This window comes from Bufo gargarizans, chromosome 11 (genome assembly GCF_014858855.1).
Source record: "Bufo gargarizans isolate SCDJY-AF-19 chromosome 11, ASM1485885v1, whole genome shotgun sequence".
NCBI lineage: Eukaryota > Metazoa > Chordata > Amphibia > Anura > Bufonidae > Bufo > Bufo gargarizans.
The window spans coordinates 2,756,509-2,780,768 of NC_058090.1; the positions used below are offsets into that span (position 1 = coordinate 2,756,509).

The 24,260-nt window shown below is 45.3% G+C and overlaps 1 protein-coding gene across 4 annotated transcripts in view; it reads right to left on the minus strand.

Annotated features, from left to right (window-relative positions):
• The window catches only part of BRAF (B-Raf proto-oncogene, serine/threonine kinase), a 116,501-nt gene that overhangs the window by 81,104 nt on the left and 11,137 nt on the right, over positions 1–24,260 (minus strand). For all 4 annotated transcript variants that reach the window (XM_044271702.1, XM_044271700.1, XM_044271698.1 and 1 more), the window contains exon 2: positions 802–903. In XM_044271702.1, coding sequence (XP_044127637.1) covers positions 802–903 — 102 coding nt within the window. The remainder of the gene's footprint in view (positions 1–801; positions 904–24,260) is intronic.

Consider the following 24,260-nt stretch of genomic DNA (forward strand, 5'->3'; position numbering starts at 1 on the left):
CTAAGGCTAATTTCACACTAGTGAATATGCTGGATCCGGCAGGGTTCAGCAAAAACGCTTCCGTTACTGGTAATACAACCATCTGCATCCGTTATGAACAGATCCGGTTGTATTATAACATACCCAAAACTGATCCATCATGAACTCCATTGAAAGTCAATAGGGGACGGATCCGTTTTCTATTGTGTCAGAGAAAACGGATCCGTCCCCATTGACTTGCATTGTGGGTCATGACGGATTCGTTTTGCTCCGCATCCCAGGATGGAAAGAAAACTGCAGCATGCTGTGGTTTGCTCTCCGGTATTAGAACAGAACTGAACGCATGTTGGAGCATTCCGTTCAGTTATGTTGTGTCCCCATTGACAATGAATGGAGACAAAACGGAAGCGTTTTTTTTCCGGTATTGAGATCCTATGACTGATCTCAATACCGGAAAATATTAACGCTAGTGTGAAAGTAGCCCAAGTGCTCAGGGGGTTTGGCTCCTGAGACCTGAAGCAAACAGCTAACTTTTGTGGGAGACGTAAGCACTAGCTGCTCATTCTTCCTGCAGTGGGTAACCCAGGATAAGCAGTATTACATGATAGCTATCCATATAATGTATGGACGGTCAGAGTCCACCACGGCGAAAGCCAGAGGTTGTCAATTGGTCTCTGCAAATGGCTCATGAGAAAAGGGGGCTCTATAGGGTATATCAACCACTCCTAGAACAGAAACATGACCCCTCCTTACATTATGGAACAATAATTCCCCAATTTCACAATATGGAAGCACTGAAGATGCCAATCTTCATGAACTTACTTCAACATATATTGAGGGGGGGTTGTGCTCGCCTCCAAATTTGTCGAGGAGGGCTTCAATGTGCTCTTGCGTTAACTTAATCATCTGCTTGATATTCCAGATCTACAAAAGAAAAAGAAAAAACAAAAAGGATTAAGAATCAAGGAACACAATCATGAGAAAAGTTTGTTACATGGTCCTCTGTATAATGCATGGACATGTCTGGTCCTCCAGAGCAAGAGACCTTCTTTGTAACAGATGTCCTGATTGGGTAAATTAAGTAGAACTAATATGGTATTTTTCTAAGGCTGGTGTCACACACTGCTTTTTGTGGCAGTATTTGAACCAAAGCAGAAGTGGATCCAGCAGGAAGGAGAAGTCCATCCTTTATATTTCTCATTCCACTCCAACCCACCGGCCTCCTGGATCCACATCTGACTGGTGCAGAAAACTGAATCAAACTGTCGCAAAAAGCTGCGCGAGACACCACTTTAAACCAGTCACCCTCTTAGGGAAAGTTCACATGGCGGACTTTGACGTATAAACCGCTGCAGTTGTTCACTTAAAGAATAACGGTCACATTTAGACCCTAATTTAAATTTTCATATATGTAGTTACTAATAACGTGATATTCCAGAATCAGTTACTATTAGACTGACTTACCCCATATTTAATAAGATTCAGCCCTTAGCAACCAGTCTGCATAAAACTGCAATTTCACTATTCAGTTAAGATGGCCACCACTGCCCTCACCCTGAGGCTAATCCCGCCTGCCCTCACTAGCCAGTAATAATAGCCCTCCCCCCCTGAAGGGTTAATCTCCTGCAGCACAAAGGGGTCCTCTTACCACATGTTGCTTTCATTTATATACTGAGCAGACGGCAGATCTCCCTTCCCTGCTCTGCGCTGCTTTAACTCTGCATTGTCCCAGTCTGCTGAGTGAGGGAGCGTCTGCCAAGCGCAGGGACAGGGAGAAGTGCACACAGCCCAGGCACTGTTATCAGCTGCTGGGGAGGACCTGGCTTTAATCATTTACTTACAGTCCCTGGCTGTCTGTAATGTGACTCTGCATGCTGTGTGCTCCAACACAGACGGACCATGCCTAGCAACCCTATTTTAAAGCACAGGTAAAAGTAGGCAGTACAGGGAACAAAACTGTGGAATTAAGGGGTTATTGAATACACAGTGAAAAGTTGAAATAGGGTCACCAAGGAGATATTAAATCACCACAATGCAATACTCCCAAAAAAAATATATATATTTAGATTATTATTATTATTATTAATATACGACAGTTATCTATTAAAGGGCATCTGTCAGATTTGTACCTATGAAACTGGCTGACCTGTTGCATGTGTGCTTGGTAGCTGAAGCATCTGTGTTGGTCCCATGTTCATATTTGTCCGCATTACAGCGAATAATTAAGTTTTCAAATATGCAAATGAGCCTCTAGGAGCAATGGGGGAGTTACCATTACTCCTCGAGGCTCTGCAACTGCCACACCCTTGTCACTTTATTGACAGGACCAGGCTGTGGAAACGTCATCACGCCTGCAATAGCCATTACGTAAAAAAATAAAAAAAAAATAAAAAAAGGACTAAGGCCAGAATATATAGCTGCAAAGAAAATAAATCTTTATTTTTCTTCAAAGATTTCATTTTTTAAATATTAAAAACACAAAAAAAATTATATATAAAAGTATGCAATAGTAAATGGGGCCACTAGAAAGTACAACTTGTCCTGTAGAAAACAAGCCCTTATACAGCTATGTGAACGAGAAAAACAAAAACCCCAAGGTCCTGGGTTAAAATGCAAAGGTATTACAGTTAGGTAAAGGGATTATCTGGGCTTTTTCTATTTATTTCTATTTATTCTCGGGGGTCCGAAACCAGGAACCCACAATGATCAGCTGATCACTGCGCATGTGCAGTCTCCCGTTTCTCTTTCTGCTCTGCTGCGGCAGTCTATGGGACAGCAACCTCTTTAATGGTAAACTCCCATGAATTATGAAGAAAAAAAAAAAATAAAATAAAAAAAATAAAAAATAAAAATATCGGACATTAGTACATGACAACCTCTTTCTAACAAAGCTAGAACCAGCCCTGTACCTCACATGGATCCAGAGATCTCCCCATACATTGCTGCTAGATTGAAGATCAAGGGGAGTGTCTTTTCTGCTGCAGATAAGGGGGCGTGTCTCAGCTCTACCCATCACAGCTCAGGAGGCAGATGAAGGATGAAACTGAGCATGTGCGGCCCTCTCAGTGAGCAGGACAAAAAACTAAGGGGGTGGGGCAGCTGGTCCTATACAGATACATTTTATTGAGAATATCTCAGTGGCTATGCTAGATTTTTAGTTACATGCAATTACAGAATGATTTAAATCCAATTGCTGGTTTGAAAACTATTGAATAACTAACACTTGGTGGGTATACCCTATAATGTCCCATCAGGGTGTTTCCTTGTATTTAGGGGTAGGGGGTGCTCCCCCCCACCCCCGAAGTCTCTTGACATATACATTTACATTTGGCTTATTTGTTTGTGAGGACCAATTTTGTGATTTTTTTTCTAAATTTCATTTTTACCTATTCGTATTAAAAGTAATGTTTTAGGCTTCATTCAAATCACCGTTCAGCCTTTCTAACTGAGCCGAACTGAGCCTAAAGGACCCCATTGACTATAATGGGGTCCGTTATGTTTACGCTCAGAAGATGATTTTGGAGTGGAGACAATAGTTGTGCATGCAGGATTTTTGTCTCTGCTTCAAAATCATCTTCTGAGCGGAACATAACGGACCCCATTATAGTCTATGTGGTCCTAAGGGCTCCGTTCGGCTCAGTTATGTGTCTTCTCAGTCCTTTCCGTTCTCCTGCTCCTAAACAGGAGCTCCTTAACCGCCTCCGGACCGCCTAACGCAGGATCGCGGTCCGGAGGCGGCAGCTGCAGGCAGAGTCACGCGAGATGACGCGATTAGCCGGCCCGCACACGCGCATCGCGGGCCGGCATTTGTTCGAGGGGGGTCACGTCATCAGCTTGCCAGCCAATGATCGTGGCTGGCAAGCTGATGATTTTTAAAAAATCCAATCAGAAGCCATCTAACACATCTTATTAGTAAATATGAGGTGTTAAATGGCTTCCCTGCTCCTCTGCTGGTCCTTTTGGTCGGTTGGTTCCAGCAGAGGAGCAGGCATCACAGTGAGTAGCACCAAACACTACACTTTAGCCCCAGATCACCCCCTGCACCCCAATTAACCCTTTGATCACCCCTGTCAATCACCTAGTGAAAGGAAAAAAAAGTGATCAGTGTAAACTGTCACATTTTTTTCCCACTGGTATTGACTGTTAGGTTTTAGGATAGTTTAGCGATCGGTTAGCACCGCAGTCACCGATTAGCATATCGCTAATCAGCATTTGTACTTTTATAGTATCTGTAAGTGATCAAAACTGATCAGTCAGATCTATAATAGTACAGGTCCTTCAAAAAAAATTAGCATATTGTGATAAAGTTCATTATTTTCTGTAATGTACTGATAAACATTAGACTTTCATATATTTTAGATTCATTACACACCAACTGAAGTAGTTCAAGCCTTTTATTGTTTTAATATTGATGATTTTGGCATACAGCTCATGAAAACCCAAAATTCCTATCTAAAAAAAAATTGCATATCATGAAAAGGTTCTCTAAACTAACTATTAACCTAATCATCTGAATCAACTAATTAACTCTAAACACCTGCAAAAGATTCCTGAGGCTTTTAAAAACTCCCAGCCTGGTTCATTACTCAAAACCGCAATCATGGGTAAGACTGCCGACCTGACTGCTGTCCAGAAGGCCATCACTGACACCCTCAAGCAAGAGGGTATGACACAGAAAGAAATTTCTGAATGAATAGGCTGTTCCCAGAGTGCTGTATCAAGGCACCTCAGTGGGAAGTCTGTGGGAAGGAAAAAAAGTGTGGCAGAAAACGCTGCACAACGAGAAGAGGAGGTGACCGGACCCTGAGGAAGATTGTGGAGAAGGACCGATTCCAGACCTTGGGGGACCTGCGGAAGCAGTGGACTGAGTCTGGAGTAGAAACATCCAGAGCCACCGTGTGCAGGAAATGGGCTACAGGTGCCGCATTCCCCAGGTCAAGCCACTTTTGAACCAGAAACAGCGGCAGAAGCGCCTGACCTGGGCTACAGAGAAGCAGCACTGGACTGTTGCATGTCATTCGGAAATCAAGGTGCCAGAGTCTGGAGGAAGACTGGGGAGAGGGAAATGCCAAAATGCCTGAAGTCCAGTGTCAAGTACCCACAGTCACTGATGGTCTGGGTGCCATGTCAGCTGCTGGTGTTGGTCCACTGTGTTTTATCAAGGGCAGGGTGAATGCAGCTAGCTATCAGGAGATTTTGGAGCACTTCATGCTTCCATCTGCTGAAAAGCTTTATGGAGATGAAGATTTCATTTTTCAGCACGACCTGGCACCTGCTCACAGTGCCAAAACCACTGGTAAATGGTTTACTGACCATGGTATTACTGTGCTCAATTGGCCTGCCAACTCTCCTGACCTGATGTCACAACCAGACAGCTGAGAAGCTCTGACAGAGGCCTTTCAGAACCTCCTCCTTGAATTTCTGTGTTGTGGTATTCAGCTCCTCCTCTCGTCAGCCTCTCTCAGCTGTCATGTGTTAATTGCTTCCCTTTAAATTCTTCCCCAGAAGGCTTTTCTGAGCGGCTTATATTACTTCCTGGAGTGTGTGTGCACGCTGATCTGTCCTCCTGTTTGCTTCAAAGCTAAGTGTACCTTTATCTGTTAATATCTGTTTGCTGGATCCCAGGTGACCCTGACTCCCTCCGTATCTGGTGTAGGGAGCCGGTGGTCGTGTCCCCTCACTATTGTAGGGTGCTCAGGGCTTTATAGTCAAGGTTCGTGGATATGCAAACCTCCACCATTCGGATCTTTGCATAGGCTGAGCAGCCAGGGAAAGTGCCAGGTCTTCTGCAGGGGTCTCCCTTGGTTCCTTAGTTTTTGGATCCAGCGAGTCGTTTATACATGTTGCTTTGCCTTATTTCCTGTACACCGTCCATGACATTATAAGCCGCCATAACCGTCTCAAGCATGGATCCGGTTTCACTTTTGGCTGAACGCCTTCAGGGTCTTTCATTGGAGGTAGCTGATCTCCGCAGGACTTTTTCTCAGCTTCAAGTGACCGGTTCAGCTGGCGTTCATGGAGTTTGCTCTGAGCCTAAGATCTCGCTCCCGGATACGTTCTCCGGGGGTAGTGAGAATTTTGTGCGTTTTAGAGAGGCTTGCAAACTCCATTTTCGCCTTCTTCCCCATTCTTCTGGTGATGAGGAACGGAGGGTGGGCCTTTTCGCTGCCGGAGGGGGCACGGCCCCTCCATTCAGTGGATGAATTCTTTTTAGCCCTGGGTCAGATATATGATGATCCGGATCGTATTGCTCTGGCGGAGTCTAGATTACGTCTCCTATGCCAGGGTAAACAATCCGCAGAAATATACTGCTCAGAATTTCGGAGATGGGCAGCTGATACTGGTTGGAATGATGCTGCACTCCGAAGTCAATTTTGCCATGGTCTTTCAGAGGGATTGAAAGATGCATTCGCCTTTCATGAAAGGCCTATTTCTTTGGACTCTGCTATGTCTCAGGCCGTTCGTATTGACAGGCGTCTTAGAGAGAGAGGAGAGATCTCTCCTTCCTGTCATACTCTGTCCCAGGACTGTGCAGCGGTCCCATTCTCTGCGCAGGGGTCTCAGTCGCTGTCAGCCCCTTCTGAGCAGGAGCCCATGCAGCTGGGGTTGATTGCTTCTGACAATAGAAGATTCAGCCCGCATGGGAGGGTTTGTTTTTGTTGTGGAGGTATTAATCATTTGGCAAATATTTGTCCCTCTAGGAGATTCAGGCAGTTCTCTGGGTATAATAAAGAAACAAAGAGGAAAAAATATCTTTGAAAAATGTTCCGTCTGTTACTATTGGCAGGGTTGAGGCGGAGATTGAAGGTTTTCCGTTTGCTTGTAGTTCCCGTTTTGTCCTGCCGGCTAGGGTGGCGCTAGAGAGCAAGAACATTTTTTGTGAGATTTTTGTGGATAGTGGAGCAGCGGTCAATCTCATTGATCATCACTTTGCGATAACTCATGGTTTCCAGGTGTGCGCTTTGAGAAAGGATATTCCTGTATTTGCTATCGATTCCGCTCCACTTTCTCAGAAGTCATTAAAGGGCATAGTTCACAATATCCGTTTAATTGTGAGTGATGCTCATGTTGAGGATGTGTCATGTTTCGTCCTTAGCGGTTTGCCGACTCCTCTAGTGTTGGGGCTACCCTGGCTCACTAAACATAACCCCACCATTGATTGGCAAGCGAGGCAAATAAATGGTTGGAGTGACTTTTGCAGAGAGAATTGCCTCACGACATCTGTTTCTGAGGTTGCTACTAAGACTGTACCATCTTTTCTCTCTGAATTTTCGGATGTCTTCTCTGAGAGTGGAGTTCAGGATTTGCCCCCGCACAGGGAGTACGATTGCCCTATTAATCTCATCCCAGACGCCAAGCTGCCTAAATCTCGTTTATACAATCTTTCCCAACCTGAGAGGATCGCTATGCGTGCTTATATCTCTGAGAGTCTGAGAAAGGGACACATACGACCCTCAAAGTCACCTGTTGCCGCTGGTTTTTTCTTTGTTAAGAAAAAAGATGGTTCTTTAAGACCTTGTCTGGATTTCAGGGAGCTGAACAATATCACAATTCGTGACCCTTATCCGCTTCCTCTGATCCCGGACCTATTTAACCAGGTTGTTGGGGCTAAAGTCTTTTCCAAATTAGATTTAAGAGGGGCATACAACCTGGTCAGGGTCAGAGAAGGGGACGAATGGAAGACTGCCTTCAATACCCCTGAGGGCCATTTTGAGAATTTGGTTATGCCTTTTGGTTTGATGAATGCCCCAGCCGTTTTTCAGCATTTCGTGAACAGCATTTTTTATCATTTGATGGGAAAATTTGTATTGGTGTATTTGGATGACATTTTGATTTTTTCTCCCGATTTCAAAACTCATAAGGAACATTTACGTCAGGTCTTGCTCATCCTGCGGGAGAATAAATTATATGCGAAACTGGAAAAATGTGTGTTTGCGGTTCCAGAAATTCAATTTCTGGGGTTTCTTCTCTCCGCTTCTGGTTTTCGCATGGACCCCGAGAAGGTCCGCGCTGTGCTTGAGTGGGAGCTTCCTGAGAATCAAAAGGCGCTGATGCGTTTTTTGGGCTTTGCCAATTATTACAGGAAGTTCATTTTGAATTATTCTTCTATTGTTAAACCACTCACTGATATGACCAGAAAGGGGGTAGATTTTTCTTCTTCTTGGTCAGTAGAGGCGCGTAAGGCTTTTTCTGATATCAAGGAGAGTTTTGCTTCCGGTCCCATCTTGGTGCAACCTGATGTTTCGTTACCCTTCATAGTTGAGGTTGATGCTTCTGAGGTGGGTGTGGGGGCGGTCTTGTCTCAGGGTTCCTCTCCTGCCAATTGGCGACCGTGTGCCTTTTTCTCAAGAAAACTCTCCTCCGCAGAGAGAAATTACGATGTGGGAGATAGGGAATTGTTGGCCATCAAGTTGGCTTTTGAGGAATGGCGCCATTGGCTAGAGGGAGCCAGACACCCTATTACCGTATTTACTGACTATAAAAATCTGGCCTACTTGGAGTCAGCCAAGCGTCTGAACCCGAGACAGGCCAGATGGTCGTTGTTCTTTTCTAGGTTTAATTTTGTTGTCACGATCCGCCCTGGAGTTAAGAATGTGAAGGCAGATGCCCTGTCACGTTGTTTTCCGGGAGGCGGGAATTTTGAAGACCCGGGTCCCATTTTGGCTGAAGGTGTGGTGGTCTCTGCTCTTTTTCCTGAATTGGAGGCAGAGGTGCAGGCAGCCCAGTCAGAGGCTCCTGATCTTTGTCCTCCTGGGAGGTTGTTTGTGCCTCTCGCTTTAAGACACAAGATTTTTAAAGAACACCACGATACGGTCCTTGCTGGGCACCCGGGGGTAAGAGCCACACTGGATCTCATCGCTCGGAGATTCTGGTGGCCTGCGCTTCGTAAGTCGGTTGAGGGTTTTGTGGCAGCCTGCGAGACTTGCGCTCGTGCCAAAGTCCCTCATTCACGGCCATCAGGTCCTCTCCTTCCCTTACCCATTCCTTCCCGTCCTTGGACACATCTGTCCATGGACTTTATCACGGACCTGCCTCGTTCCTCGGGGAAGACTGTGATTCTGGTGGTGGTGGACCGTTTTAGCAAAATGGTGCATTTCATCCCTTTTCCTGGTTTGCCCAATGCTAAGACGCTGGCGCAGGCATTTGTTGATCACATTGTCAAATTGCACGGTATTCCTTCAGACATAGTCTCTGATAGGGGCACGCAGTTTGTTTCCAGATTCTGGAAGGCTTTCTGTTCTCGCTTGGGGGTTCGGTTGTCATTCTCTTCTGCTTTCCACCCGCAGTCGAATGGTCAGACAGAGCGCGTCAATCAGAATCTGGAGACATATCTGCGTTGTTTTGTGGCGGAGAATCAAGAGGATTGGTGTTCTTTTTTGTCCCTTGCTGAGTTTGCTTTAAATAACAGTCGTCAGGAGTCCTCTGATAAGTCACCATTTTTTGGTGCATATGGGTTTCATCCACAATTTGGGACTTTCTCGGGAGAGGGGTCTTCTGGTTTACCTGATGAGGACAGATTCTCCTCGTCTTTGTCATCTATTTGGCAAAAGATTCAAGATAATCTAAAGAGCATGAGTGAGAGATATAAGCGTGTGGCTGATAAGAGACGTGTGCTTGGTCCGGACCTGAATGTTGGTGATCTGGTGTGGTTGTCTACCAAGAATATCAAATTGAAGGTTCCCTCCTGGAAGTTGGGTCCTAGGTTTATTGGGCCTTACAAAATCCTGTCTGTCATCAATCCTGTTGCATACCGTCTTGATCTTCCTCAGACTTGGAAGATCCATAATGTTTTTCATAAGTCCTTATTGAAACCTTATGTTCAACCCATTGTACCCTCGCCTTTGCCTCCTCCGATTATGGTTGATGGGAATCTTGAATTTCAGGTATCTAGGATTGTGGATTCTCGTCTTGTCCGCGGTTCTCTTCAGTACCTTGTTCAGTGGGAGGGGTATGGTCCTGAGGAGAGGATGTGGGTCCCAGTGACGGACATTAAGGCCTCTCGTCTCATCAGGGCTTTCCATAGGTCCCATCCTGAGAAGGTGGGTTCTGAGTGTCCGGAGTCCACTCGTAGAGGGAGGGGTACTGTCACAACCAGACAGCTGAGAAGCTCTGACAGAGGCCTTTCAGAACCTCCTCCTTGAATTTCTGTGTTGTGGTATTCAGCTCCTCCTCTCGTCAGCCTCTCTCAGCTGTCATGTGTTAATTGCTTCCCTTTAAATTCTTCCCCAGAAGGCTTTTCTGAGCGGCTTATATTACTTCCTGGAGTGTGTGTGCACGCTGATCTGTCCTCCTGTTTGCTTCAAAGCTAAGTGTACCTTTATCTGTTAATATCTGTTTGCTGGATCCCAGGTGACCCTGACTCCCTCCGTATCTGGTGTAGGGAGCCGGTGGTCGTGTCCCCTCACTATTGTAGGGTGCTCAGGGCTTTATAGTCAAGGTTCGTGGATATGCAAACCTCCACCATTCGGATCTTTGCATAGGCTGAGCAGCCAGGGAAAGTGCCAGGTCTTCTGCAGGGGTCTCCCTTGGTTCCTTAGTTTTTGGATCCAGCGAGTCGTTTATACATGTTGCTTTGCCTTATTTCCTGTACACCGTCCATGACACCTGAACCCCATAGAGAATCTGTGGGATATTGGGAAGAGAAAGCTGAGAGACGCAAAACCCAACACTCTGGATGAGCTTAAGGCCGCTATCGAAGCATCCTGGGCCTCCATAACACCTCAGCAGTGCCACAGGCTGATTGCCTCCATGCCACGCCGCATTGAAGCAGTCATTTCTGCAAAAGGATTTCCGACCAAGTATTGAGTGCATAACTGAACATAGTTATTTGAAGGTTGATTTTTTTTTTTGGTATTAAAAACACTTTTCTTTTATTGGTCGGACTAAATATGCAAATTTTTTTAGATAGGAATTTTGGGTTTTCATGAGCTGTATGCCCAAATCATCAATATTAAAACAATAAAAGGCTTGAACTACTTCAGTTGTGTGTAACGAATCTAAAATATATGAAAGTCTAATGTTTATCAGTACATTACAGAAAATAATGAACTTTATCACAATATGCTAATTTTTTTTAGAAGGACCTGTATTAGTGTCACCTTAGCTCGGCCTCCACCCAAAACACAGTGTTTGTCCGATCAGGCCTGATCGGTCGCCCACACGTGCGTTCACCCACGCCCGCCCCAGTGACAATTTTTATTTATTTTTTTGATCACTGCACAATCACTTTACAAGCGCTGCAGCGATATAAAAATCTGTTTTGATATTTTTTATCAACCGCAGCGGCCTCCGGTACTTCACTAGCCTCCCATTTGTAAGACAGGCTTGCTTTTTTTTCTTGGGTAGTCTCAGGGAATACCCCTAAATTTAGTTGCCCAAATGTCAAACAGGGGGTATTCCTCTGAAGAGGCCTACAGGCTTCTGACCCAGTCGGATGAGGAATGGGAACCCTCATCTGACGAATCCAGCGGGTCAGAATACGAACCTGTAGAAAGCAGTGGCTCTCTGACCCAAAGTTCGGACGAGGAGGCTGAGGTCCCTGATAGCACCAGGCGTACCTGGCCCTGTGTCGCTAGACCACAGGTTGCGCAGGATCCGCTTCAAGGGCAGCAGAGTGGGGCTGGATTACGTGGTGAGGCATACACCAGCAGCGCAGCCCTCCCTGGACCTAGTACCAGCACTGCCGTACAACATGGTGAAGTGGCGAGCACCAGAAGGGCAGTTGAAGCTGGTACGGTGGCACGTGCAGTAGTTACCCCGCACAGACAGGCCTGTAGACCCCCTAGAATCCCTGAGGTGCTGGCAAACCCTGATTGGCAGTCCCCAACTTCAGCCGCACCATTCGTTTCCCCTTTCACCGCCCAGTCTGGAGTTCGGGTTGAGACAGCTCAGATCGGTTCGGCCTTGGGATTTTTTTTTAGCTGTTCTTGACTGCGGAGCTCTTGGACATAGTCGTGGCAGAAACAAACCGGTATGCCACACAATTTATAACTGCCAACCCGGGAAGCTATTATGCCCAGCCTTTCCGGTGGAAACCAGTCCAAGTTTCCGAACTTAAAACTTTTCTGGGCCTTCTCCTCAACATGGGTCTAACCAAAAAGCATGAATTGCGGTCATATTGGTCCATGAACCCAATTCATCACATGCCCATGTTCTCTGCTGCCATGTCCAGGGCACGATTTGAGGCCATCCTGCGTTTCCTGCACTTTAGCGACAACACCACCTCCCGTCCCAGAGGCCACACAGCTTTTGACCGGCTCCACAAAATTCGGCCCCTCATAGACCACTTCAACCTGAAATTTGCAGATTTGTATACCCCAGAGCAAAACATCTGCGTAGACGAGTCCCCAATACATTTTACCGGGCGCCTTTGCTTCAAACAATACATCCCAAGCAAGCGTGCCCGGTATGGGGTCAAATTGTATAAGCTCTGTGAAAGGGCCACAGGCTATACCCACAAATTTCGGATCTATGAGGGAAAAGATCAGACCCTGGAGCCGGTCGGTTGCCCCGACTACCTGGGGAGCAGTGGAAAGACAGTCTGGGACTTGGCGTCACCCTTATTTGGCAAGGGGAACCATCTTTATGTGGACAATTTCTACACATGTGTTGCCCTCTTCAGGCATTTGTTTCTAGAACAGATTGGCTGCTGTGGCACCGCGCGAACTAGTCGCGCGGGCTTCCCCCAACGGCTCGTTACCACCCGTCTTGCAAGGGGGGAGAGGGCTGCCTTGTGTAACGAAGAACTGCTCGCGGTGAAATGGAGAGACAAGCGTGACGTTTACATGCTCTCCTCCATTCACGCAGACACGACAATCCAAATTGAGCGAGCAATTCATGTCATTGAAAAGCCCCTCTCAGTCCACGACTATAACCTTCACATGGGAGAGGTGGACTTCAATGACCAGATGTTGTGTCCATATTTAGTTTCCCGCAGAACCAGACGCTGGTATAAGAAGGTGTCTGTATATTTAATTCAATTGGCTCTGTATAATAGTTTTGTTCTCTACAGTAAGGCTGGGAGAACAGGATCCTTCCTCAAATTTCAGGAAGAGATCATCGAGAACCTCCTGTATCCAGGAGGTTCCGTGGCCCCATCCGAGCGACATTCCCCCAATGTCATTGCCGGTACCTCAACCCAACCGTCACCCCGAAAAAGATGTCGTGTCTGTAGCAGGAGTGGAATAAGGCGTGACACCCGCTATTTCTGTCCTGACTGCCCTGACCACCCTGCCCTATGCTTAGGGGGAGTGTTTCCGGAAATACCACACACACAGGTACACCTAGCATAGGGATCACATCTCACCAGGACAGGCACACAGGGCTATTAAGGCCCATTCACACAGAGCAGCTGCAAACCTCTCCTTTCACCTGGGACAAAGTGCATAACGCACTTCGCCACATCTTTGGGCGATTTGCGCTTTGCACATTGTCCCATGGGGAAGGAGAGGTTTGTCCTATAAAAAGGTAAAAAAAAAAAAAAAAAAAAAAAAAAGGAAAATAAAATAATCACCAGTAAGCAAAAAGGTTAACGTTCAGTTCAAAAAGTTAAAGTTTATATGTTCTGTTCAAAAGTTATTATAAAAAGTTACTAAAATTATTGCGTTGCGGCCTGGTTTTTTCTTTTTTGTTTTGTTTTTTTTTACCTTCCAGGTGGACCAACCGATCGACTAGCTGCAGCACTGATGGAAGTCCCGGCAATGATTTATTCATCCACATCGATTGATGTGAATGGAGAAATCGGGTTTGCCAGGGCATACGAGCTAAGTGGGTATGGGTGTTGGGCGGAGCTCCTATGTCCTGGCAGACGCCTTTCCCCACTTTTTTTTGGGCAGAGATTTTTTCATCCACATTGATCGATGCGAATGAAGAAATCTGTGCCGTTCATTTTCTTTCAGCCCAGAGGCTGAACGGAAAAAAAAAAAAAAAAACTCATTACCTGTATGCTCAATATAAGGAGAAAAGCAGAAACTCCTAATGCTGGCCATACATGTAATGATTGCGGAGACCCTCAAATGCCAGGGCAGTACAAACACCCCACAAATGACCCCATTTTGGAAAGAAGACACCCCAAGGTATTCGCTGAGGGGCATATTGAGTCCATGAAAGATTTAAATTTTTGTCCCAAGTTAGCGAAAAGTGAGACTTTGAGAAAAAAAAAAAAAAAAAAAAAAAACAATTTCCGCTAACTTATGCCAAAAAAAAATATAATAATAAAAATAATAAAATAATAAAATAATAAAATAATAAAATAATAAAATAATAAAATAATAAAATAATAAAATAATAAAATAATAAAATAATAAAATAATAAAATAATAAAATAATAAAATAATAATAATTCTATGAACTCGCCAGGCACCTCATTAAATACCTTGGGGTGTCTTCTTTCCAAAGTGGGGTCACATGTGGGGTATTTATACTGCCCTGGCTTTTTAGGGGCCCTAAAGCGTGAGAAGAAGTCTGGAATCCAAATGTCTAAAAATGCCCTCCTAAAAGGAATTTGGGCACCTTTGCGCATCTAGGCTGCAAAAAAGTGTCACACATGTGGTATCGCCATACTCAGGAGAAGTTGGGGAATGTGTTTTGGGGTGTCATTATATATATATACCCCCATGCTGGGTGAGAGAAATCTTGGTCAAGTGCCAACTTTGTATAAAAAAAAAAAAAATAATAAAAAGGGAAAAGTTGTCTTTTGCCGAAATATTTCTCTCACCCAGCATGGGTATATGTAAAATGACACCCCAAAACACATTCCCCAACTTCTCCTGAGTACGGAGATACCAGATGTGTCACACTTTTTTGCAGCCAAGGTGGGCAAAGGGGCACACATTCCAAAGAGCACCTTTCGGATTTCACAGGCCATTTTATTTATTTTTTACAGATTTTGATTACAAACTACTTCTCACGCATATGGGCCCCTAAAATTCCAGGGCAGCATAACTACCCCACAGGTGACCCCATTTTGGAAAGAATACACCCCAAGGTATTCCGTGAGGGGCATTGAGAGTTCCTAGAATTTTTTATTTTTTGTCACAAGTTAGCGGAAAATGATTTTTTATTTTAGGGGCCCATATGTGTGAGAAGTAGTTTGCAATCAAAATGTGTAAAAAAAAATGGCCTGTGAAATCCCCTAAAATGCCAGGGCAGTATAACTACCCCACAAGTGACCCCATTTTGGAAAGAAGACACCCCAAGGTATTTTGTGATGGGCTTAGTGAGTTCATGGAAGTTTTTATTTTTTGTCACAAGTTAGTGGAATGAGACTTTGTAAGAAAAAAAAAATATATATACACTATAATAAATTTTCCGCTAACTTGTGACAAAAACTAAAAAGTTCTATGAACTCACTATGCCCATCAGCGAATATCTTAGGGTGTCTACTTTCCGAAATTGGGTCATTTGTACTGTCTGGGCATTGTAGAACCTCAGGAAACATGACAGGTGCTCAGAAAGTCAGAGCTGCTTCAAAAAGCGGAAATTCACATTTTTGTACCATAGTTTGTAAACGCTATAACTTTTACCCAAACCATTTTTTTTTTTGCCCAAACATTTTTTTTTTTATCAGACATTTAGAACAATAAATTTAGCTAAAAATTTATATATGGATGTCGTTTTTTATGCAAAATTTGAAAAATTTAATTTTTGGCAAAAAAAAATCGTTAAATTTCGATTAATAACAAAAAAAGTAAAAATGTCAGCAGCAATGAAATACCACCAAAGGAAAGCTCTATTAGTGAGAAGAAAAGGAGGTCAAATTCATTTGGGTGGCAAGTTGCATGACCGAGCAATAAACGGTGAAAGTAGTGTAGTGCAAAAGTGTAAACAGTGGCCTGGTCATTAACCCTGGGTTCAGACCTGAGCGTTTTACAGCGCGTTCCTACGCGCTGTAAAACGCACAACAGGCAAGAACCAATGATTCCCTATGGGAATGGTTCTCACCTGGGCGTTTTACAGCGCGTACGATCGCGCTGTAAAACGCCCGACGCTCAAAAAAGTGCTTGAGCTTTTTTTTGGGCGTTTGTCGCGCGTTCCCGCACATAGAAATTCGGGAACGCGCGACAATGTGTGAACGCCAGTCTCTGTATGCGCGATTGTAAATGCCCGTACAATCGCGCATACAGAGCGCTCGTTTCAGAACGCTCAGGTGTGAACCCAGCGTAAGGGTGTTTCAGCTAGCGGGGTTGAAGTGGTTAAAGAAAACTGCAATTTCAACATTGTTTTGGGGAATCTGTTTTACAGCATTACCTGTGTTTTAACATGTAAACTTTTATTCTTCGGGGTTAGTACGATTATGACTATAACAAATTTAAATTGTTTAGTGTAAAAAAATAAAACACAATTATTTTTTTGTGTGGCCACATTCTAAGACCCATAGCATTTTGTGTGAGGGCTTGTTTTTTGCGGGACAATTTGTAGTTCTCATCGGTACCATGTTTGATTAAATTCTTTTAATTTTTTTTGCAGGTAAGATAACTAAAAAATAAAAACAATTGTCGTTTTATAGTGCTTACTGTGACTGATAATGTATTACGTTTATTGTCACTACAGATGTAGAGTATCTAATCTATTTTTTTCAATAGCAGAACATTTGTATATGGGAGAAATTATATATATATTGGCTACAACATCTAAGAGGGCAGCCTCCCAAGTCATATATGACAGTGAAAGAGCAGGTATGCTCCACGACTGATACAGAGGGAGATAACATCCCCTTTCACCCCCTTCCCCCCCCCTCCATCTATAATAATAAAATCCCTGTGTGAGTGCGCTGTGTCCATGTGTGTGTCACCAGTTTTGCACTTAGCATGCGCAGCGTTTAATCAGGACACAGCGCTACACAAGTTTCCCTGCAGGGTGTCACCCTATGGGCAGTCCACCTAGTACCATTATAATTGGGGATGAGCAAAGCACGTTTTGGATCCTAGATCCGTTTTAAGGCTGTATGGAGATTCTCTCTCTCTCTCTCTCTCTCTCGTCTGTCAGAGAGAGCCATGTCCACTGGCTCTAGGGACTGGGGGTGGGGGGAGGAGAAAAGCCTCAGGTCAGTCAATTTGTTGCTGCAGCTCACGGCCAGACATCGCAATACTGCTGTCCAAGTGTGGAGCCACAGAAAAGGAGGACATCCCTGCGTCAGACGGAGGATAGGAAGCCAGAAAACTGGACGTCTGGCCACCCCATCTCCACTGGAGGGAAACCCCTGGGCAGCTACCTCTTGGAGTAGTCTCTGTTCAGCGACAGTTGTCCCTGGTGGTTCAAGTTGCACCGATGTGTGGCAACAAAGGGGGCAGGCAAAATTGTGGTCAATGGAGAGGCCAAGATCAGGGCAGGCAGAGTTTGTTCAAGGTGGTTAATAGGCCTAAGGTTGGGGCAGGCAGGTAGCACAGGGTCAATACAGTGAGACAGAGGTAGAGTCAGAAAATAGCATGAACTAGCTATCTAGGGTACCTATTGCTCAGGCACTCCCCACAAGTAAAGGTGGTTTGAATACCCTGGTAAGGCCACCCACAGGCTGGCAAGACTAGAATGCCCAAGAGCTGGACCTTTAAAGGCCATGTACACCTTTGTGGGGGAGGGGGGGCCAATTGTAAATTATTATTGCGTTGTACTCATTTTGAGAAATTTTTCAATTGGTCTTAATTAAAAATATGAAGTCCTTTTTTCTGTACAGAGCTGAGATACTGTAGTAGCAGCCTGTGGATCTTCTGTCTTTTTCGTCATTTGGGGAGCAGACCGGCTCCTTATCTCTGCTCCCTGACATTATAAACAGTTTATAGCTCAGTTCTTATCTAACTGATAAGAATGTATTTGTGGCTTAAATATGTATTTCTGACTCTCAGTAGTTTAGAGATGAGGTTTATTAGATGGCTGCACAAAGTAAGGCTCCATTCACACGTCTGTATAATGGGTTCGCATCCGTTCCGCAAATTGCGGAACGGGTGCGGACCCATTTATTCTCTATGGGGACGGAATGGATGCGGAGAGCACACTGTCATGTCCTATTCTTGTCCGCAATTGCTATGGGGGTGCCGGCCGGGTGTATTGCGGATCCGCAATGCACTACGGACGTCTGAATGGACCCTAAAAGTTGAAGTACTAGTTACACAGTTAACCCTTTGACAGAATGGCTCAATATTTTTATTAAAGGCCAAATGAAAATATGATTTTTGGCCAAAAATGAGTAAAATGCCATCAGAAAAAAGTGCCTCTGAAGGTGTACATAGCCTTAAAGAGCCAGAAAAAGCACGTTCCCTACGAGAAGACAGAGGCATTACAAACAAGGAGAAGGCCGAAGCCTATTGTGGCGTATCAGGAGCAGCACTATGCGGGCGGCCATGCCCACTGAAGAAGCGGAGAGACTGCAGAACGGGGTTAGGTAAGAGTTACAGCAGCCATAACCGCAGGGAGATGCTGGCTGTACGGACTACAAGGGTTACAGTAAATGCCCCAATTCAAGCTAGATTGCGACTTTGCAGATTGTATTTGTGGCGTTTTTTTTTTCCTCCAGCTGCATTCTGGGTCTGAAAAAGAACCCTCAGGAGCAAATCCCCTGCACCCCGTCCCCCAAAATGGTAGTGTCCCTTTCTGCTTGACTGAACCCTGTCTGGGATGATCAGTGGAAGTGTGCGTGGGGGGCTTTAAGGGGAAATTAAATACTCGTCTCCCCCTCCCGACACTTCTAAAACACAAGTTTTAATATGAAAGCCTTGGAAGGACATTAATAGAAGACTGTTTGCACAGATGTTCGTTCAGTTGTGCGTAGAAAGACAAGTACCCTTGATCTTTGTTATGCACGATAGGAATCACTAGGATTAAAGGTCAATATAAATAAAACTGAAGCCAAAGAGACATCTCGCCATGTTTAGATCTGCAGAACGGAGGGAAGCAATAAACACATTAATCACGGAGCAGTCTCATCCCGAGGGGTCCACACGCACAACTAGCCCCGACAGAGAAGAGGCATTTACACAGACCAATAACTCAGTACATTGCGTGCAAACACGTATCCAGTCCTGCTTAAGAGAAAGGTACCGGTCCTTGTGAGATCCAACAAGTAGTGAGTTATTAAGGCAGTGGTCCCGGGGAAATAGTATGCAGAAGTGCTGTCGTGTCACCTATTTGTGGCTATCCATATCCCGTCTCAAGGCTCTTCGAGGGGTTGTCTTAAGAGGACATCCCGGTCAGAGAGAGGTAGGGACCACTCCTTGGGTGGACCAGGTCCATCTATAAACAGACGGTCATCACTCGAACGACAATGCTGCAACGCAAGTGTCTGGCCAGAAAAGGCTTCCCCCAGGGATAACCGAAAAGGTCCGTGCCTGAAATAGTGGGCACAAAAACATGAATTAAAAAAAAAAAAAAAAAAAAAAAAAAAATGTAGATATACCCTTTAATCTACAACAATAAAAAATAACTAAAAATCTACTTTGTGTCTACAGCTCATATGCAGACTTATGTGTCTCCATGGTTACAGACTACAATCTCTGTCTCTCCCATGCTTTCTGTAGCCTACACAGAATGCATGTTAACATGAAGGGTACTGATAAATGGGCATATGAACACAGGGTCAGATTATTAAGGGTTTGTTTGTGGTCTGAAATCAAACCACATCGTTCTGCATAGGAGCTGTATACACAATATCCTAAGAAACTGCAAAAATATACATGTTTATACCCTTCCTTAGCAGGCCAGTTTTTCTGTTGTAGCAATGCGTATATCTAACTGCAAATAAGTTATTACATTTCTGAGCCAGCCTACATTTATTTGATATTTTTCTCGGGACACCTTAGCGTAGACCTTTCTTTTGTGCCATTAGATGATTTTATATATATAATTTTTCGCCACATAAGACGCAGGGGAAAAGTGCCCCTGCGTCTTATGGGGCGAATGCTGGCAATTTACATTGCAGACTGTGATGTATTAGTGAGGAGGGTCTGTAGTAGCCGGGGCCGTACAGGCACTGTACTCTGGCCCCGCCGCTCAGTATGTACTGTATACGTAGTGTTAATCATCAGATATAAACTGCGCTCCCCCTGTGTACCGTACTTACCAGTACACGTCACGCTCCTGTAGTAAGCACTAGCAGGCAGCTGTAACTCCACTCTCCCCGCCTACTACAGACCCTCTTTAAGGATCTGTGGATGACGCATATAGCAGTGCCATCCACAGATCTCCCCCCCCCCCATCATAATGCCATCCACAGATCCCCCCCCACCATCATAATGCCATCCACAGATCCCCCCACCACCATCATAATGCCATCCACAGATCCCCCCCCCCCCACCATCATAATGCCATCCACAGATCCCCCCCCCCACCATCATAATGCCATCCACAGATCCCCCCCCCCCACCATCATAATGCCATCCACAGATCCCCCCCCACCATCATAATGCCATCCACAGATCCCCCCCCCACCATCATAATGCCATCCACAGATCCCCCCCCACCATCATAATGCCATCCACAGATCCCCCCCCCCCCACCATCATAATGCCATCCACAGATCCCCCCCCCCCCACCATCATAATGCCATCCACAGATCCCCCCCCCCACCATCATAATGCCATCCACAGATCCCCCCCCCCCCCACCATCATAATGCCATCCACAGATCCCCCCCCACCATCATAATGCCATCCACAGATCCCCCCCCACCATCATAATGCTATCCAAAGATCCCCCCCCACCATCATAATGCTATCCAAAGATCCCCCCCCCCCACCATCATAATGCCATCCAAAGATCCCCCCCCCCCCACCATCATAATGCCATCCAAAGATCCCCCCCCACCATCATAATGCCATCCAAAGATCCCCCCATAATAGTGTCATGCAAACTTTTATACAGCGCCAAAACGGTACACGCCCCTTCAAAGTGACTTTTTTTTTTTACGTTCTATGCCTAAGGTATTCATCTTGGGGAAATCTGGACATTATGTTTTGTTGTTCTTTTGCGTGCGTTTGTATATTTTACGCAGAAAAAACACAAACCTGCTATACAAGTTATAGCTAAAACAAATACTTAGGATTTTTAAAATAAACTAATGTGTGTATGTTTGTATATTTTACACACAAATTCCACTATACTATTGCTAAAACTAATAAATATAATATAATTTTTTTATGAACGAAAAAGGGACGAGATGTTTGTATGGGTGTGTACATAGTCTAATTACTATTGCTATTACTAGTAACTATTGCTATACCTTTTACATTTTTTTAAATTCATTTTTATTTATTTACTTGAAGTGAATTACGGTAGCCCCTTTCTGCCAGTCATGGCAGGAAGAAGTTAATTCCCAGGCTGCCATTTAATTTTAAAGCCAGCAGGTGGAGCGCTTACATAAGAAGAAGCGTCCCCTGCCATCTTTCAACTTCAATGTAATACACTCTTGTAGCAGAGTGCTACAAGAGTGTATTACAACCACACCGCTCCTGCTGGCCACGGCACATCTCCCTGTGACTGCAGTTGTCTAATCACGGGCCACGGCAGATCGCAATGTAACCCGACACTTTTATACTTCGCGGCGGTAGGCTCTTATCTGTAACCCGAAGTAGAAAGTCGTGCGGCGGTAGGCAAGTGATTAAAATGGTATCCCAGTCCTTTAGGATAGACCATGAATATGTGATTAACAGGGTCAGCTTAAAGGGAGTCTTACACGCCGATTGACCCTATTAACACACTTATGTCCACGGCATCCCCCCTATTAAAACTGTTCTTACCGTTAGTTCCCTGCTAGCATCATTCATCCAAAAAACACTTATTCCGTATGCAAATTAGGCTGTGAAGGTGCCCAGGGGCGGCCTTACAACGGCCGGTGCCCAGGCCCCTGGGTCATTTTCATACCGGATCACTCCCCCTCCTCCGCATCTGCCCGCCCATGGTCTCTTCTCTATCTTTCCTCCTACTGTCCGTAATCCCGCGCTTGCGCCGATGACCGCGATATCGGCGCGTGCGCATTGTATGACCACAGTCTGGCCGGGGCATCACAGTTTACTGTGCGCATGCGCTTGACCGGGCCTAACTTGCGTTCTTGCCGTGATGCTGTGATCACAGCAAGAACGTAAGTTAGGCCGGTGCATGCGCATGCGCACAGTAAACTGTGATGCCCTGGCCAGACTGTGGTCATTCAATGCGCACGCGCCGATATCGCGGTCATCGGCGCATGCACGGGATTACGGACAGTAGGAGGAAAGATAGAGAAGAGACCATAGGCGGGCAGACGCGGAGGAGAGGGAGTGAATTGGTATGAAAATGACCCAGGGGCCTGGGCACCGGCCGTTGTAAGGCCGCCCCTGGGCACCTTCACAGCCTCATTTGCATACGGAATAAGTGTTTTTTGGATGAATGATGCTAGCAGGGAACTAACGGTAAGAACAGTTTTAATAGGGGGGATGCCGTGGACATAAGTGTGTTAATAGGGTCAATCGGCGTGAAAGACTCCCTTTAAAGGGAGCATTGCTGCAGTAACCAGCGCCATCCACTACACACAATAGACAGTGCTGCAGAACAGCTACTCAGCAGGGTGCTGGACCCCACCAATCAGATATTGAAGGCCTATCCTTAAGATAGGCCATCAATAAAAGGGGGAGGGAGAAGGACCGGAATACCCTTTTGAGCAGGTGATATAACATTTAGGACAGATCACTAGGAAAGGACATCGCCATCTGTTCAGGGAGGGTCCGACGGCTGGGACTCCCACTGATGCCTAGAACGAAGGAGCCAAAACTGAATCATTACGAGCAGTCAACTTCATGCGTGAGCTGAAATGGTTGAGTTCTTCAGATTCCTAGGGTCATCCTCACACACCGGGCCGATGAGACTAACCAGCTAAACTAGTTCCGTGCTGCAGGTTTCAGGCCCTGCAGCATTGTGGGCGTCATGGGGATTAATCGTTTTTAAATAACACCTGCCAAGTAGAACAAGACTTATCAACAGGTGAGAAATGTCCTTTATGCTTGGAGAATACACCGATCAGCCCTAACTTTATAACCACCTGCCTTATTTTGTGCAGGTTCACCTTGCCAGAATAGCTCTGACCACTAAAGACCTCTGAAGTTGTCCTCGGGTATTTGGCTCCAAGACAATAGCAGCAGATCCTTGCCCACATGCATCAAAAAGCCTTGGGTGTCAGTTGTCCTTTCTTGGGCCACTTTTAGTAGTTATTATCCACTGCATACTGGGAGGAACCCTGCCGTGTTGGTGATGCCATGACCCAGTCGTCAAGATATCAAAATTTTGCTCGTCAAAGTCACTCATAGCCTTATACGTGTCCATTTTTCCTGCTTCCACTAGATCAACCTCAACAATTGCCTGTCCACTTGTCAGAGACATATCAAAAGTTTTCATTGACGGGGGTGTGATTGCCGAGATCCCTACCGATTCCAAGAAATAGACGAGAACTGCTTGTGTATCGCACCATCTTTCCTCACTGCTCAAGACAGAACTAAGAGGCCCATAGACTTCCCTGCGTCTCCTGCAGCGTCTCTCCTCGTTCCAGTGATTGTGAGGGTCTCAGCAATCAGACCACCAATTAAAATGTTGGATGTGTCGTTGACATGCCAGAGGTTTTTGGGGAAAAAACTCAGCGACTTTAAAGGGCATCTATCAGCAGTTTTGTACCCATGTAGCTGGCTGACCTGTTACATGTTCGCTTGGCAGCTGAAGGCATAATTAATGCAAATGAACCACTGGGAGCAATGGGGGCGTTGCCATTACACATAGAAGCTCAGCTCTCTGTAACTGCTGCCCCCTCTGCAGTTTGTCCAGGCAGTGAAACATCATTACAGACGACCCTGTCAAAGTGCAGAGGGCACAGCAGTCTCTAGGTGTAACAGCAACGCCCCCGTTGCTCCTAGAGGCTCATTTGCATATATTAAAACATCATTTTCCTCAGCAATGCAGGCAAATATGAACATGGGACCAACACAGTTGCCTTCAGCTGCCAAGCGCACATGTAACAGGTTAGCCAGTGTCAGATGCCCTTTAAAATGACATGCCCATGTAGCAGATTAAGGGCATTTTCGGCCCATACTCCAAAGTGGAAAAGCCGCGACATAGCATACTACCAGCAAAGTATGAGATTAGACCACTTATGTAAACTTTGCACATTTTTTTTCTGCCTGGAAACTGACCAAATCCACATCATGTCAATTATGTTTGCGGTTTTAGCGGTGAATTTCACCCTTTTCAAAGGAAGAAAGGAAGGGCAAGATCTGTGTCAAAACTGCATCAAATCCGCACCAAAAAACACTTTAGAAATTGCGGTTTTTGGTATGG